The sequence below is a fragment of the Sus scrofa genome, chromosome 8 (assembly GCF_054392235.1).
Source record: "Sus scrofa isolate SSC_HxYL_T2T_F1_AM1 chromosome 8, Sscrofa_HxYL_maternal_Yorkshire_Landrace_v2.0, whole genome shotgun sequence".
Taxonomy (NCBI): domain Eukaryota; kingdom Metazoa; phylum Chordata; class Mammalia; order Artiodactyla; family Suidae; genus Sus; species Sus scrofa.
This window is the reverse complement of record NC_139390.1, coordinates 108872007-108887132: the sequence shown is the minus strand read 5'-3', so window position 1 is coordinate 108887132 and position 15126 is coordinate 108872007. Positions and strand designations below refer to the sequence as shown.

At 40.0% G+C, this 15126-nt stretch overlaps 1 protein-coding gene across 1 annotated transcript in view; it reads right to left on the bottom strand.

The window, feature by feature from the left end:
- The window catches only part of ANXA5 (annexin A5), a 32862-nt gene that overhangs the window by 12863 nt on the left and 4873 nt on the right, over positions 1-15126 (bottom strand). Inside the window, exons 3-6 of the mRNA XM_003129218.6 lie at positions 6768-6852; positions 5219-5313; positions 3662-3775; positions 1845-1935 (exon numbers count right to left, since the gene is read on the bottom strand). Coding sequence (XP_003129266.3) covers positions 1845-1935; positions 3662-3775; positions 5219-5313; positions 6768-6852 — 385 coding nt within the window. The remainder of the gene's footprint in view (positions 1-1844; positions 1936-3661; positions 3776-5218; positions 5314-6767; positions 6853-15126) is intronic.

Below are 15126 nucleotides of genomic sequence, written 5' to 3'. Positions count from 1 at the left end.
ACAAACTTTAAAAAGCTTGAAACTTCTATTTTTATAGATACAAAAAAGAACCATATTTATTACAATCAGCTGCTCAAATACAAAACCTTCAAGGAACTTTTTATTCCTTCCTCTACTCCAACACCTACATATAATCAACCATCAAATCTTTTTAAATATTTCTCCTCTCTCTGATTTATTCACCGCATACCTTCCACCAGCCTAGGCTGAGCCATAACTGTCTAGCTTACCTCCCCCAACGCAGCACTTAATCAGCCTCTCAATTCAAATCTTCCTCCCTCTATTGTCTTGTCAATATTTCCCCACACCCATTCAGGAACTTACAGTGCCTTTGAATCAAATCCAAACTTCTAATCCAGTCAAACAAAACCCACTGTAACAGAGCCTAATTGTGTCTATTCAGATTATCTCCACAATGGACATGCACAGACCCTGCACAACGGTCTGGTTCTATCCCCTTTACGTACTTTCCTCAGCCTCGTCCTCACACCATGGCAGACAGCAGGTGCACCCTGACCAAAAATGCCTTCCTCACCCACCCAAAACCCATCATGGCCTGAAACCCTGGCTTAGAGTCTGATTTTACTGTGAAGCCTCTTCTAACGTCCAAACCATAATGATCTCGCTTCTCTCAATGGAGTCTTCCATTCAACATGTTTGATTTTTACTATCCTTTAACTACTGTAGTTTTTCTAAGTCGTGTCATGCTTAAACAGACTGCACACTCCCTGAGGACAGAGCCATGTTATGTACCTCTTCGGCATCATTCATGACAGCCAGCACACTGCTGGACACACAGCTAGGGCACAACAGCACGGATGACAGGATGGACCACACACAGTTATTATGCCTTGGGTAGTCCATTTGCATTTCAGCAGCACAAAGGTTCACTCAGCAATGTCAACATCCCCAGAAAGAGATACCTGAATATTTATCCAGGAGTGATCAGCTACAACTGAGATTCATGGAACCCCTATGCCTGAGCGGCTGGGACCCACCCAACTATAAAAAGAGGAGGAGAAAGTAAAGATCCAGCACTTCAAAAGGTAACTGCTGTAAGTTCCATACCGTTCTGACTTCTGACTTGCTGAGTTACCGATTTCTAAGATTAGCACACTAATGCCAAGATAAGCATCCATTTTCCTAGCTGCAGGCACTAGGCTTGGGGCCTGTAGACTGAGCAGTTTTCTAAGCTGTCTGATCGTCATTAGACAAGTAGGGGAAGAGTCTTTTACAGGAAATCTGAAGAGAAAAGAACTCTCTGCCTTTACTTTTTTTCATTTTCTTGGTTCCATTCACAGGGTAGGCTTCAGATTGAAATGCAGATTTTTTTTTCCCACAAAAAATTAAAAATCAAAAAGAAAAGACACCAAGAAAGATAAAAATGCAGACTATTCAAGCATTGCCATTAGCTAAAACAACATATATTTACTCAAACATTATCGACTCTGATTTGGACAAGTTTTCTTTTTTGTTTAGATAACCAACTTCTAACATAAAACTGAATTTGTTCAGGAAGAAAAACCACTTAAATCTTAAATTTACGGTAAAAGAATGACAACCTGTATATCCCTGTGCTAGCCGCAAATCCTATGTGAAAATAAATTCCAACCTCATCAGAAGTTCCTTATAAATACAAAAACAGTTATGGGTATAGTAAAAAGCAGTCTTTTCCCTAATGAAGGAGAAAACTGGCTTGAATTTTTGCTTATTTCCTCATTCATTCTTTTAGCCTTCCAGAAATCATGTATGGCCTGCCTCCTCTAAATATAAGGAACTACACTCACTTTAGAGAAATGAAATTAACAGTGGAGATGAAGGGGAAATAGAGTCAAAACACTTACCTTCTTCATAAACTTGTTTTATGGCTCTTAATTCTTCAGGTGTCCTTGAAGCAATAATTTCTGTCAGGATTTTCTCATCTGTCCCAGCTCCCTATTTGGAGATTTATTTTTAGTAGAAAAAAACATGTCAATAAGTTAAAAGGAAAATAATTTTCCTAGGATAGATATTACCAAAATTGCATAAATATATAAATATTATCCAACATAACATTCACTTCTTCTTAAGTTATAAAAATAAGAAATTTCAAGTTAATTTTCTTTCCAAGACAATTATACCCCTTTTCATCTAATGAAAAAAAAATGTTTATTGTATGTATGTATATGTATACATATATATGACATATAACATATAAGCTTAAAAGTAAAACATTTTGGAGTTCCCACTGTGGTGCAGGGAGTTAAGACTCTCACTGCAGTCGCTACAGAGGTGTGCATTTAATCCCCAGCCCAGCACAACGGGTTTAAGGACCCAGCATCGCTGAAGCTGCATGTAGCATAGTTCCCAGGTGTAGCTTGGATTTAATTCCTGGCCCAGGAACTTCCATGCACCATGTGGGTGTGGCCATTAATAAAAAGTAAAACATTTTTATGAAACAGGAAATAACTGAAAAGGCTGAAATAGTAAATATGAAAACTTTACATAAATTTACATTAAGGAGTGTTGATACTTAATCAATATGTACCTCAAAATATAAAAACCCCTTCCCCAAATTAAGCTTTCTATGGATCCACAGGGAAATTCTGCAGTAAAGGTATAAAGGTAACAATGAATACAGCATTGCCCAGTTACTAGGAATCAGTTATCGGATGAGTAAAAGGGAATTGGGACTTGCTTTCTGGATTTTTGAGACAATTTTAGTTGGTTTTCCTTTTTCTGATTATAAAAGTCACATCTACACTGCTAAATTCAAAGATACAAGCAATGATACAGCGGAATTAAATTTTAAAAGACAGCATATTTAAGCCTTCCTCTATTTATATTTGTTTCTTTACCAAAAATCAAGTGCTTTTCAAACTAGGTTTATGCTCTGGCAGAATTTTAGCTACTGCTAACATTTCAGAAGGTTGGAAAAACACCCTTTTCCATAACCTAAGATATTGTTTACTCCAAAGAATCACTGTAGGGAAATGAAAAGAAGAAGCATAGAAAGGTTCCTAACTTGATAAACCCTCTCCTCCACAACCAGAGCTACACTATCTCCTTGTTGCCCATTCAAAGCCTAAATGACTAATGATGAAACTATTTCCTATCCCATTAATCTAAACAAATGATTCGGTGTAGTCATACTTACACCATATTTAAACACCAGGCAAGAGAATATATATTTAGTTAATATGCTATCATGAAATTATATCGAGTTTACCAGGTACTTCATTTTAGCATTTAGAAGTACAGAGAAAAAGGAAAGGGAATTAGAAAATTGTCTCTAAAGCTTTATTTTTTAATGTAAAATGATTAACAGTATTACCGATCTCTAATCAGGCAACTTTCTACATTAAAGATAGAACACCTAATGTGTAACATTTTTTTAAAGACATCTCAAAATGAAAAAACAAGCATGAAAATAAAATATAAAAGGCTATAAAATATGTTAAAATTTTTAGTAGCCACTATTACTGTCAACTAAATAAAAAAATTAAATGACACACTTGTCACTGTTTCCCTCCTTTTCTTCTTCCTGCCTTCTACACAGTTTCGTCCTTCAAGAAATCACCCCTAAAAAATTCAATTCTTTTAATATAAAAAATATGGTGAAGTAATTACCAACACAAAATATTATACATGACAGGAATGCTCCTCACACTCATCCTTTTACCTTAAGAGCATGCTTCAGTTCATAGGCATCGTACAGCCGAGAAGGTTTCATCAAAGCCACGATTAATTTTTCAAATTTTCCAGTCAGCTCTGATTTCAGGTCATCCAGAAGGTCCTAATGCACAGAAACCAAACATGTGTTAACCAGGCAGAAATTTAAAGGAGAATCTTCTCAAATATGAACAACAGCCCTTTGCTCTAATGATTTTTTTAACATTGGTATTTCCAAGTAAAAGACACATATGCAAAACAACCCTCCATAGCTTAGAAGAATGTACTTCTGACATCTGACCTAAAGTTTAAGCTAACGCAAAGCCACTCAGGTGTCAAGGTATTTGTTTTTAAGAGATGGTTTTCTTAATCTCAAGAGTTTTTTAAAAATGAATACTTTAAAAGTAGGCTAAAAATATTTCCTTTTAAAAACACTGGTTCTAAGAAACATGTCTATCTTAAGAAAAATTCCCCTCTAAATAAATAAATAACACCATAAATGCAATTTTACAAGAGAAAAAATCTGGACCATCAGACCTGGACAAAACAATGTTTTCTTTTCTTTCAATTATCTATTAATATTCTCATACACATATAATAGATTTTATTCATTACAATGCCCCTGAACACTGCAGGACAGCTGCAACTATGGGGAACCTGAGTGTGTAATTACAAAGAGAAAAGCATTATTTCTTATCCATTTCAGTATCACCGTACAGGCAACTAAAAATTGTATTTAAAATACTTTTTTTAAACCCTTTGCATTTGTTTCTCAAAACAATGAACACAAATTTTCAAAATAACAAAACTACATGTAAGTTTTTTATATCTGTACTAAGTCATTTAGTAACAATTTTAATTTTTACTTTGAACTACTAATCAAATAAGAGCATTTTCAAATGAATGAAAAATACATTTATTAAACTACCACTCCAGGGAGTTCCTGTTGCAGCTCAGGGATAATGAACCAACTAGTATTCATGAGGACTCGGGTTCAATCCCTGGCCTTGCTCACTGGGTTAAGGATCCGGTGTTGCCGTGAGCAATGCTGTAGGTCACAGACATGGCTCGGATCCCGTGTTGCTATGGCTGTGGTATAGGCCAGCAGCTGTAATTCTGATTCAATCCCTAGCCTAGGAACTTCCATATGCCACAGGTGCAGCCCTAAAAAGACAAAAAGGAAATAAAAAATAAATTAAATACCACTCCAAGAGGAACCAAGACTGTGACTGTCATAACAAAACATACTGCAATAAAGGTTTACCCCTGAAAAATAGATACAAAAATCTTGAGTGGGAAGCACAGAAGAAAGGAAAAATGGTTATCACCATAGGACCTTTCAGTACCTCCAGTGTCAAGGAAGGAAAAGCAATTATGTGAGATAAGTGAGGTGAGCCCTGTAAACCAGCAGCTGATGACTAAAGACTGGAAAAGAAAAAAAGGAGGAATAGGAAAGTCAGAATCATAAAATAAATGATATTTACAAAAGAATATTAGTAGATCTCAAACTAGTCTTCAAAGATAAAGCTGCTCTCACATTCTACCTTGGAATGAAGTACAGTCTTACCCTGCCAAAGAGAGTTTTAAAAGCCACAGCGATCTCCTGGCGCTGAGCATTACTGCGGGAGGTCAACAGAGTCAGGATGCTCTCCTCGTCAGTGCCTGCAAGTTATGTTCAAACCATTACATCTTGCTTCCCATATGCCCACTCTCTCAATAACCATTTTAAACAGCTCCCCAATCACTATAAACCCTTAGCTCATAAAATATATTTTATTAAAGAATTTATTAAACTATAAAATTTACCATATCAAAATGTTATCATTTCCAACAATACATATTACCCCTACATATTGTGTAGATGCAAAAATCCTCCTGACTTTTTAAAAACTGAATGCACCTAGCTTTTCTTGCAACAGATACTCAAATAACAGCTATTCACAAGGCACAAAGTGCTGGGTGTTGCAGAGGATTGATTGAGAGAGGAAAAAGATAGAGACCCTGGTTACAGACAACTTGGGGTGAAAAATACCAAAACACAAATAACCATGAGCTAAGGCAGAATGTGACAGGTGCCACAAGGAGAGGTCCTAGTGTTAAATGGGGTTCAGAGGAGGCTCTCTTAGCTTATAGGAAGTGGAAAAGTGTTTTGGGGAAAGCTTCATGGGGGGAGTTCCCACTGTGGTGCAACAGGATCAGCACCCTCTCTGCAGCACCAAGACGCAGGTTCAATCCCCAGCCCAGCACAGTAGGTTAAAGGACCCAGGAACTCCACCTGCCTTGGGGTGGCCAGAAAAGAAAGAAAAAAAAAAAAGTAAGCTTCATAGAGAAGGTGACACCCAAAACAGACTTGAAAGATGAAAAGATTTTGACAGGCAGTGTTGTAAGGAGGGAAGACAGGCTTTTCAGAATTGGGGAAAAACTGCAATAGGAAAATACAGGGCTTTCCTGAATAACACATTACTTGGCATGGTTGGATCAGAGGACATGTCAGTCAGTAACGTGAGCTGAGTGGGATGAGGTGGGCTGGGATACCACAGAAGGCCTTGCAAGGCCAGAAGATCTGCACCTGATCCTGCTCCAAGAGGAAATATTACAAGATATTCAGAACAGAGAGTTGATGGGGTTGGAGCCAGGTTGGAGGAAGGTGGATCCTTTCACCTGGACACTTATACAGGAGCTTGAGGACAGGGGAGTCAGTTTTACCTGGAAATCCTCATGAAGAGAGATTTTTTTAATGGCTAGGAAGGAGAATGGGGCAAGAGAAGAGGGTGGGATGTAAGAGACTTACAGAACTGGGTTTCTAACTGGGCACTGAGAGTGAGAGGCTACACAGCTGGTCACCCTCAGGAATGTCTGCTTATCTACTCAGTCAGCTACCAAACAAATAAAGCTGAAAAGCTAAAATGCAAGGAGGCCGAACTTAACTTCTGTTCAGTTCTAAAGACTGAATACTAGGGATGGTCAGTCATTGTTTTGTTATCTTAATGCACCTTTTCTCTCTGTATACAGTTCCAGCTCAAAATATTCTAAAGTTAATCCTTCTGTAAAACAATGACTTTCTGTTCAGAAAAACAAATGTCACATTTTTAGAACAAAAAGAAGGCTGAATTTACCCAGGCCTTTCATGGCCTTCCGAAGAGTTTCTGCATCAGCCCGCTCATCAAATCCAGGGAAGTCAGTCACAGTGCCTCTGAGAACCTGGCACAGGAAAAACAGGGACGTTATTCATAGCACAGCTAATAGAACAAACAACATAAAGAGTCAGCCGCTTGCTCTATATCATGTTCAGGATTTATATCAATTTATAATTTCATTAGCTATATAACCCCATTTGAAAAGGGAAGTGGACCATTACAATATGGATTGGCAGGACCAATTCAGTGCATGAGCTCTCCACCTGCAATACCATTAGCAGGAAGGCTGACTCTCAGGTCCTCCTCCCTCGGGCATTGCCCCAGTGACCAAGCTCTAGCAGCCCCTCCTGGTTCACAGAGGGCACTTCCTTGCAGGCTTTCTTCCCATTAAGTCTCACTCCACTTTGATATGGGAGCATGCTGAGCCTGCATTAAAATTTGATGCCTTACCGTAGGCACTCAACTCTAAGCAATGTTCTTAATACACCTAGTCCTGTTTCTTCATACTAGGGATTTTAAGATAACCTGGAAAAGCCTGGAAAGATATTCAGTAACTCATGTCCCAGAAGAATACAAATTTCTGAATTTAGAACTTTATAAAGATATATTAGAAGATATTGTTTATAAGATTTTCTGCTACATTATTTTATCTTATACAGAGTGCTTTTAATCAAAACATTTTAATATTTCCAAAAATGTTTGTAATATCATTAGAGCTTTAGAGTCAAAGGGTTTTACTAGTACCAAGCCATAAATTTTATCTTATAATACCAACAGGCTCCCGGGATTTATTTTCACCAATGAATGTTTTTGAAGTCCTTCAAAACTCCTGTCAAGGTTACATCTAAAACTAAGAAACAAACAGCTATAAAGGTGAGGGTCAAGAATACCTGTCTGGTTTACAATCATGTGTTTTATTATGAATGCATGCAAGCACAATCACCTAAAAGAAAAAAAAAAAATTCTTCCATCTTAATACCCAATTGCTAAATTTAAAAATGCCAACGAAGGGGGATATCCATGGGGAAAAACTTCCACAGACAGAGCACCAAAGGTCAGATCAGTAACCTTCTTTTTCAGTGGCACTAAATTATGTCTCCTGAAAAAGTAGCACTCATGGATCCCAGGGACAAAGACTCGCTCCTTGACCAAACTCCAGACAGGCTCCTCAGAGCCCTCTTTTCAACTAGGGCTGGTCCTCAGTCTGCCTAGGCCAGTTGTAGCATGAGTCTTGCCAAGCCAGCTTAGAAGGAATCCCCCAACCCTTAAATGTGTTCAAGTTCTTCATCCTCCATCTGTGATGTATAAATCCATGGGCTGCCTATAACAAGAATCCTATCAGGCCACAGTTCAGAAAGAATCTTTCCATCCACTGACCCTTTCATCCTGCTTGTTGGCTATAAATCCCCAGCTGCCTTTGCTATATATGGATTTGAACCCAATATCTTTCTTCCATTGCAATAGTCATGAACCCTGTTGCAATGGTCTTGAATAAAGTCTTTCTTACCATTTTAGAGTATTATGTCAGGATAATTTTTTTCTTGTTCAAGGAAAGAAAGAAGATTCTTCTTTCCTCTGAACAGCCAGCCTTGAGGGAACCTACAGGAAAGCCTTAGAGTTGTAATTATGAGATCAAGACAAGAGGTGTTCTCCAGTTTGACCTCTCAGCCCCAGAGTGTTGACTGGTAGCAGCTTTCATTCACCAATTCCTCAGCCAAACAAAAGATTGTGGCCAACTAGGAAAAGAAGGGGAAGGGAAGTCTAGCCCCCACTTATGAGGTCATCACACTAAACCAGAACTCTTCACTCTACTAAGTGGGAAGATGTGATACTGTGATTTACAATAAGAAATACTGTCTTCATCCCCATTTCATGCACAGGCCTCCTAAAACCCCTGGAATTCTTGAATGATAAATTTCATAATAAGAGCTTGATATTCATAATAAATCCTCTTCAATCACACCTGGGTTTGTGTTAATGAGGTGATTTTTGGAAAGCATCTAAGGATGGGGGCTGGTTGCAAGGGGAACCAACCATGTGAATGGGGGGTTGGAACTTTCTGTCCCACACCCTCACCCCACCTCATGGAAGACATAGTGGCTGGAGATTGATTCAATCACCAATGGCCAGTGATTTAGTCAACCATGCCTATGTAATGAAGGCTCCATAAAAACCCAAAAGAACAAGGTCTGGAGAGGTTCCAGACTGGTGAACACATGGAGATGTGGGGACAGTGGCTCACTCAAGAGGGCTCTGAAGCTCAATGCTCTTCCCATATACCCTGCCCTCTGCGTTTCTTCCACAGTTACACCCTTTTATAATAAACCTATAATCTAGTAAGTAAAATGTTTCTTAGTTCTGGGAGCCAATGATGGGGTCGTTGGAAACTCTAATCTATAGTCAGAAGCACAGGTGACATTCTGGACTTGCAACTGGCATATGAATGAAATGGGAGGGGGAATGAAAGGGAGCAGTCTTGGCAGACTGAACCTTTCACCTATGGGATCTGATACTATCTCCAGGGAGAAAATGTCAGAAATGAGCTGAATTGCAGGACACCTAGCTGGTGCAGGAGAACTGCTTGCTGGAGTGGGGAAACCACTCCACATTGGAACTGGCTTCAGAACCCTTTTAGAAATTCCACCCATCGACAGACTAATCTCTATTTTCACCCTATCTAAAAAGCACAGATGCATAAAGGCCAATAAACTCCCTGCCATTTGTTCTTTAGGTTGAGCCGTAAAAAAGTGAACGGCTGAACACTGGCAGCTTCAAATGGTTCAACATAACCAAAAGGAGCAATAGTTTGGGAGATAAATTGATAAGATTTGAGAAGATGGCCCTTCAAAATTGGTATGAGTTAAAAAAAGTTATTTCTCTCAAATCAAACTGCAGTTTCTCTACATTTAGTAAGACCACCTAAAATCAATGATGAAGACACCGTAATATCATCATAAAAAATGAATAAATACCAGAGGTTCTCTCAATTTGAGAACTAAGACGACTTAGTTCACCTGTCTATGTATTCACTCAACAATCATTTTCTGAATGCCAACCACGTGTCAAGTACTGTACTAATCACTAGGAAAAAGTCATGACCTCTTAAGAAAAAATGACAGGCATGTAAATAATCAAGTGCAGTAGAGTATATTCACACAGAGGTTTCATCAGGGTAATATAAGCACATAAAGGAGGCACTGAGACAGGAAGAGGAGAAAAAAAGAAAAGAAATGAGAAAAACTTCCCCAACATGTCTTTAAGTTGCCCGTGATTTTGCCAGGCAGGTTCAGGAAAGTAGAGAAGGGCAGGCAGGTATTTCAACATGCATAAAAACATGGAAGAATGATCAAGGTGGTGCTTTGGACAAAGGATTAAGCATTTCAACAGACTGGAACAAGCAGTAAGGTTGGAGAGAAAACCAAATATGGGAACGTCACGGGGGCGGGGGAGGCGGGTGTGGATGTGCTGGGAGTCAGGCTGAGCAGAGCAGCCTTTACCCCTTCAGCAAGGGAAGCCCCTGAGGGCACTTAAGCAGGGAAGAACAAGGTCCACCCTGCACAGCAATATTACTAGGGCAGCAGTGGGGACAATGGGAGGGACAATGCAGGTGTGGAGCCAGGAAGACTGTTTTAAAAACTACTAAACATAAGAAGGTAAAAAAGACCTGATCTTAAGTCAGAAACATCAGAAATGGAAAGGAAAAGACAAAGAGGGATTGGGCGGAGGGAGAGGGAACCACTTAGGACGGTTCATTTTTCGGAGAGGGAATAGGAAGGCTGGTTTTGCATTTCTCCACATACAAAAAGAGCAGCAGGCTTGTCAGTTAAGGGGCACATAGGTGGTAACTGGAGCTGTATGAGGAGGCTATCATGACAGGAAATGGAAAAGAAGGGCCGGAGAAGGGAAGATCACCTACTAACAGAATGGCAGCTAAAATCCAGGGCGGCAAGAGCTCAGAGCTTCACATGGTTCATCTCAGTCAAACCCCATTTGGCAGGTGAAGAAACACACTGGCTTAGAAAGGTCTGACGAATCACCCACGTAACCTGCAGGTAAGCAAGCAGCAGAGCCGGGACCTGGACACGGGTCATGGGACTGAAGGCTCCCAGCTATGGTGCTACGCAGCCTCCCAAGACAAAGAGAAAATGCAAAGAAGGTAACAGCATGGAAGCCGAAGGAGAAAACTGTCCTGAGGAAAGGAAGAAAAGGCAGTGTCCAAACCAGAGGGCAATCAAGAAAGACCGAAAAGGGTCCCCTGGATTTGGCAACTACGAGGTCTCTAGTGGCAGTAAAAGCCTGACTGGCGGACAGTGAAGAGTGAATTGAGAGGCAGAGCATTTTACCAGCGGCATATGGAAGAGCCCTGGCAAAGGATCGAATTGGAGCTGTAGCCGCAGGCCTACGCCACAGCCATAGCAACGCAGGATCCGAGCCGTGTCTGTGACCTACACCACAGCTCACAGCAAAGCTACATCTGTAACCCAGAGTGAGGCCAGGGATTGAACCCGCATCCTCAGGGATACTAGTCAGCTTGTTACTACTGAGCCACAATGGAATCTTCCAAACGATCCTTAAATCCTTTTGAAAAACGCACTTTAAAAAAAGACACTACTGGAGTTCCCGTCATGGCTCAGTGGTTAACGAATCCGACTAGAAACCATGAGGTTGCAGGTTCGATCCCTGGCCTTGCTCAGTGGGTTAAGGATCCCGAGTTGCTGTGAGCTGTGGTGTAGGTCGCAGACACGGCTTGGATCTGGAGTTGCTGTAGCTCTGGTCTAGGCCTGCAGCTACAGCTCTGATTTGACTCCTAGCCTGGGAACCTCCATATGCCACAGGAGCGGCCCAAGAAATGGCAAAAAGACAAAAAAAAAAAAAAAAGACATTACCCAGTTTGTAAGTTCTGGAGAAGCTGCTGGTAGATAGAGAAGTTAAAATAGGGAAGAGGTTAAGAACACAGGAGAAGGGAGGGATTTGCCTTAAACTCAAGAGACATCTGACCCCTGAGCCTGAAGGAAATGAGATGAACTATGGAAAGAAGAGAAGTATCCCCAAAGTCTCATCTACTAACTATGAAGATGAAATAACTGCTCATTGTATTTTTGAGAGCTTTCTAGAAATTGGGAAACACTCTTGCTACATTCCATTCTATCAAAGTCATAGCGAAAGCTCACAAGGCCACATAGCGGTAGTAAGGGACAGATGTGAATCACAGGACATGAGTCACTTAGGCAGAACCCTATTTGGATATCCTTCCCAAGCCCCATCCCCACCCACACAAAACTGTCTATGTTGGGCAAAAGGGACTCTGCATGATTCACATAGACGGCTTTCCCTGCTTCCTATCTTTGCCTAGCTTCAGGCTCAACATGTACGCCTTCCCCAGATTAATTCCAATCCTAAGTATCTCCTGTTTCCTTCACTCATCCTCAGCTCCTCTTCAGCTTACCTTGATCCTCTGCCACCAAAGCTGTAGCTAGGGAATTATTATATAATCCCAGACAATAAGTGGCCAAAACATTTAATTCACTCCTTTAACTCTCAATTTCAAAATTACCCAATCTACTGGCTCTGTAATTTCGTTGGCATTTTTTGTTTGCTCTAAATGAAAAAGTTCTTTATCTTCAAAGACTAGGTATGCCAAAACAAAATGAATAAAGTTAAACCAAAACACAAGTGAAGGTTGCTTTTCCAAACTCAGAGTTTTTAAAGCACAAGGAAATAACATAAAAATAACACTTCAAATTTAAAGATGGGAAAACATTCACTTGCTCTGGATCATTTTAAACTAAAGGCACAGAAGAGAACTAAAGTCTTTTTAAATTTATATCCAGTTCAATGAAACCAAGACCTAAACACCTACTCACCATTCCACATAGTACTAAATAAGAGCCAGAAATCATGAAGCAAACCACTATAGCTGGGCAGCTGCACAGTGATTGTTATGTATGGTCCTTCTGAGGCTCAGGTTTTACAAAAAGCCCTTGAAGGCCACCAAGAAAGATGAGGAGAGAGGAAGGCCAAGGGCAGAGACCTGCCTTCCCTCTCTAGTCATAGCATTTCAGGTCTTAGCTGATGGACATAGTACAGACCCATTAATATTTCCTACGCTAATGGGTCCCACCAATCAGAAAAGAAAAAAATTGAAAATCGCTGTTAGGAAAGAAAAGAGATGAGCAAGTAAAGAGGGAAAAGCCTGGGTGGCATCATTATCATATGACCTGCAAAGTAAATCAAATATTAAAAGAAACTAAAACCTCCAAGATGACTGAGGGGTACAACACATAAAATCAGGGGTCAGAAATAAGATTTCGAGCCCTAATCATTCTTATCAAAAAAGGTGAAAGTTATAGTTCAAAGCCTTAAAATTAAAATTGGTCTATAACTATTGCTAAGTTTCACATGACTTCCTTTCCCTTTCATGCTCCTTGATTTTGCTTTTTCTTAGGTTTTGTCTAATTATCCTACTACCTTTGACTGCTCTCTTAAAGTCAGGTATAAGGAAAAAAAGCATCACTATAAAATAATTTATGTGCACAATAGTAGAAAAGTTTTTAGTAACTTAATAAAATAAAGGTTTTGTCAATATAATTTAGATTGTTGTATTTTTTTTTAATACTGACTTTATTCCCTCTATGGTATAATACATCCTTTTTTTTTTTTTTTTTTTTTTTTTGTCTTTTTGTCTTTTTCTAGGGCCGCACCCGAGGCATATGGAGGTTCCCAGGCTAGGGGTCTAATTAGAGCTGTAGCTGCTGGCCTACACCACAGCCACAGCAATGCAGGATCCAAGCCATGTCTGCAACCTACACCACAGCTCATGGCAACGCCGGATCCTTAACCCACTGAGCAAGGCCAGGGATCGAACCCGTGTCCTCATGGATGCTAGTCAGGCTCATTAACCTCTAAGCCATGACGGGAACTCCAGATTGTTGTATTTTTTAATGCTCCTATGGCTACCTCCCTCCTAGCATAAGAATGTCTTCCCTTGGCAAATACCAATAAAATGGAAAGTTTAACTGTCTATGAATAATGGTGATATCTTTGAATCAGTGAGTTCGCAAATGCATAACTTCTGATGAATACACATGGGGGTAAGGGGTTATTTTACCTAGGTGTTCAACTGGCCATTTTGTGCACAGCACTTGAAAAGTTGTATCACTAACCAATTCATTCACACCGATGCTTCAGAAACAGTCAAGTTTACAGATTTCTCATATTAGAGAAGAGTGTACATGGATTCACAAACTTTATTTCCTTTTGCATCAAAACAAAGGGCAGAAATCTAATGAATATGGCTGGTCCTAGACAAAGGTAGGAAATAAGTTAGTTCCAAATCTTTTTAGTTGCAGTAAGTGATAAACAGTTCATAAACAAATGGATGACCTACAGAGATGAAAGAGGATTTAAAGATCACATAACTCCTTGCTGTATACTAGACAGTGCCACCTAAATGTTTTATAAAGAACTCAAATTCGACAAATTTATTAATTGTTTTTCCACCATCTCAAACATGCGTTCCTTTCTCAACGAGAAACACAACCAACCACTCCATCAAGCAAGCCATTCATCTTGACCTTAACCCAGCCCTTCACCACCAACTCCCACCTTACTTATGCACCCAATTTGCCTAATCTCTCCTAGAGACCCCTCCTAGCTAAAGTCCCAGCTGCTGCCTAGTTTAAGCCCTTAAGATTTCACTGGGGTTATAGCAACAGATTCCCAAGTAGCCTTCCAACACCCAGCTTTGCTCTCCTTCCCCCATCAACTTCCACACCATCATCCACCTCTGCAACCCCAAGAAGAACAACATCACATTGGCTCCAGCAGCAATCTTTGTTGAACAGACATCTGGCCATGGCACATCCCAATTTACAACTCTGTGGTAGCTCTCCATTATCTGCAACACAGCTCATATTCTTTAGCCCTGGCTCCTGTCTGCCTTCCTGGCACCCCTTTCCAAAGCGGGGCTCTATCTCCCCACCAGACTGCAGCTTCACTACAGCAATGCCATACTGCCTGCAGCTCCTGGCCATGCCAAACTCCATTACACCCCAAGCTTGTACTTTTGCTGTTGTTGCCTCTACATATCATGGCTTTCCTCCTTTAACCCATATGACTGATGCCAGCTAAGCAATCTCCATTTCCTCTCCTATGAAACTGAAATAGTAATACTAATTTCCAAAACTGTATTATGAGCACTAAATGATGCATACAAAGGACTTGGCAATGAGCCTGTTAAATTAATACATCTTAGTTCTATTTCCCTTTTTATTTCCCATATCTTAAAAAAACCTGGTACATGCATGAATGGTAAGTAAAGAGAACAGTTAGGAACTAG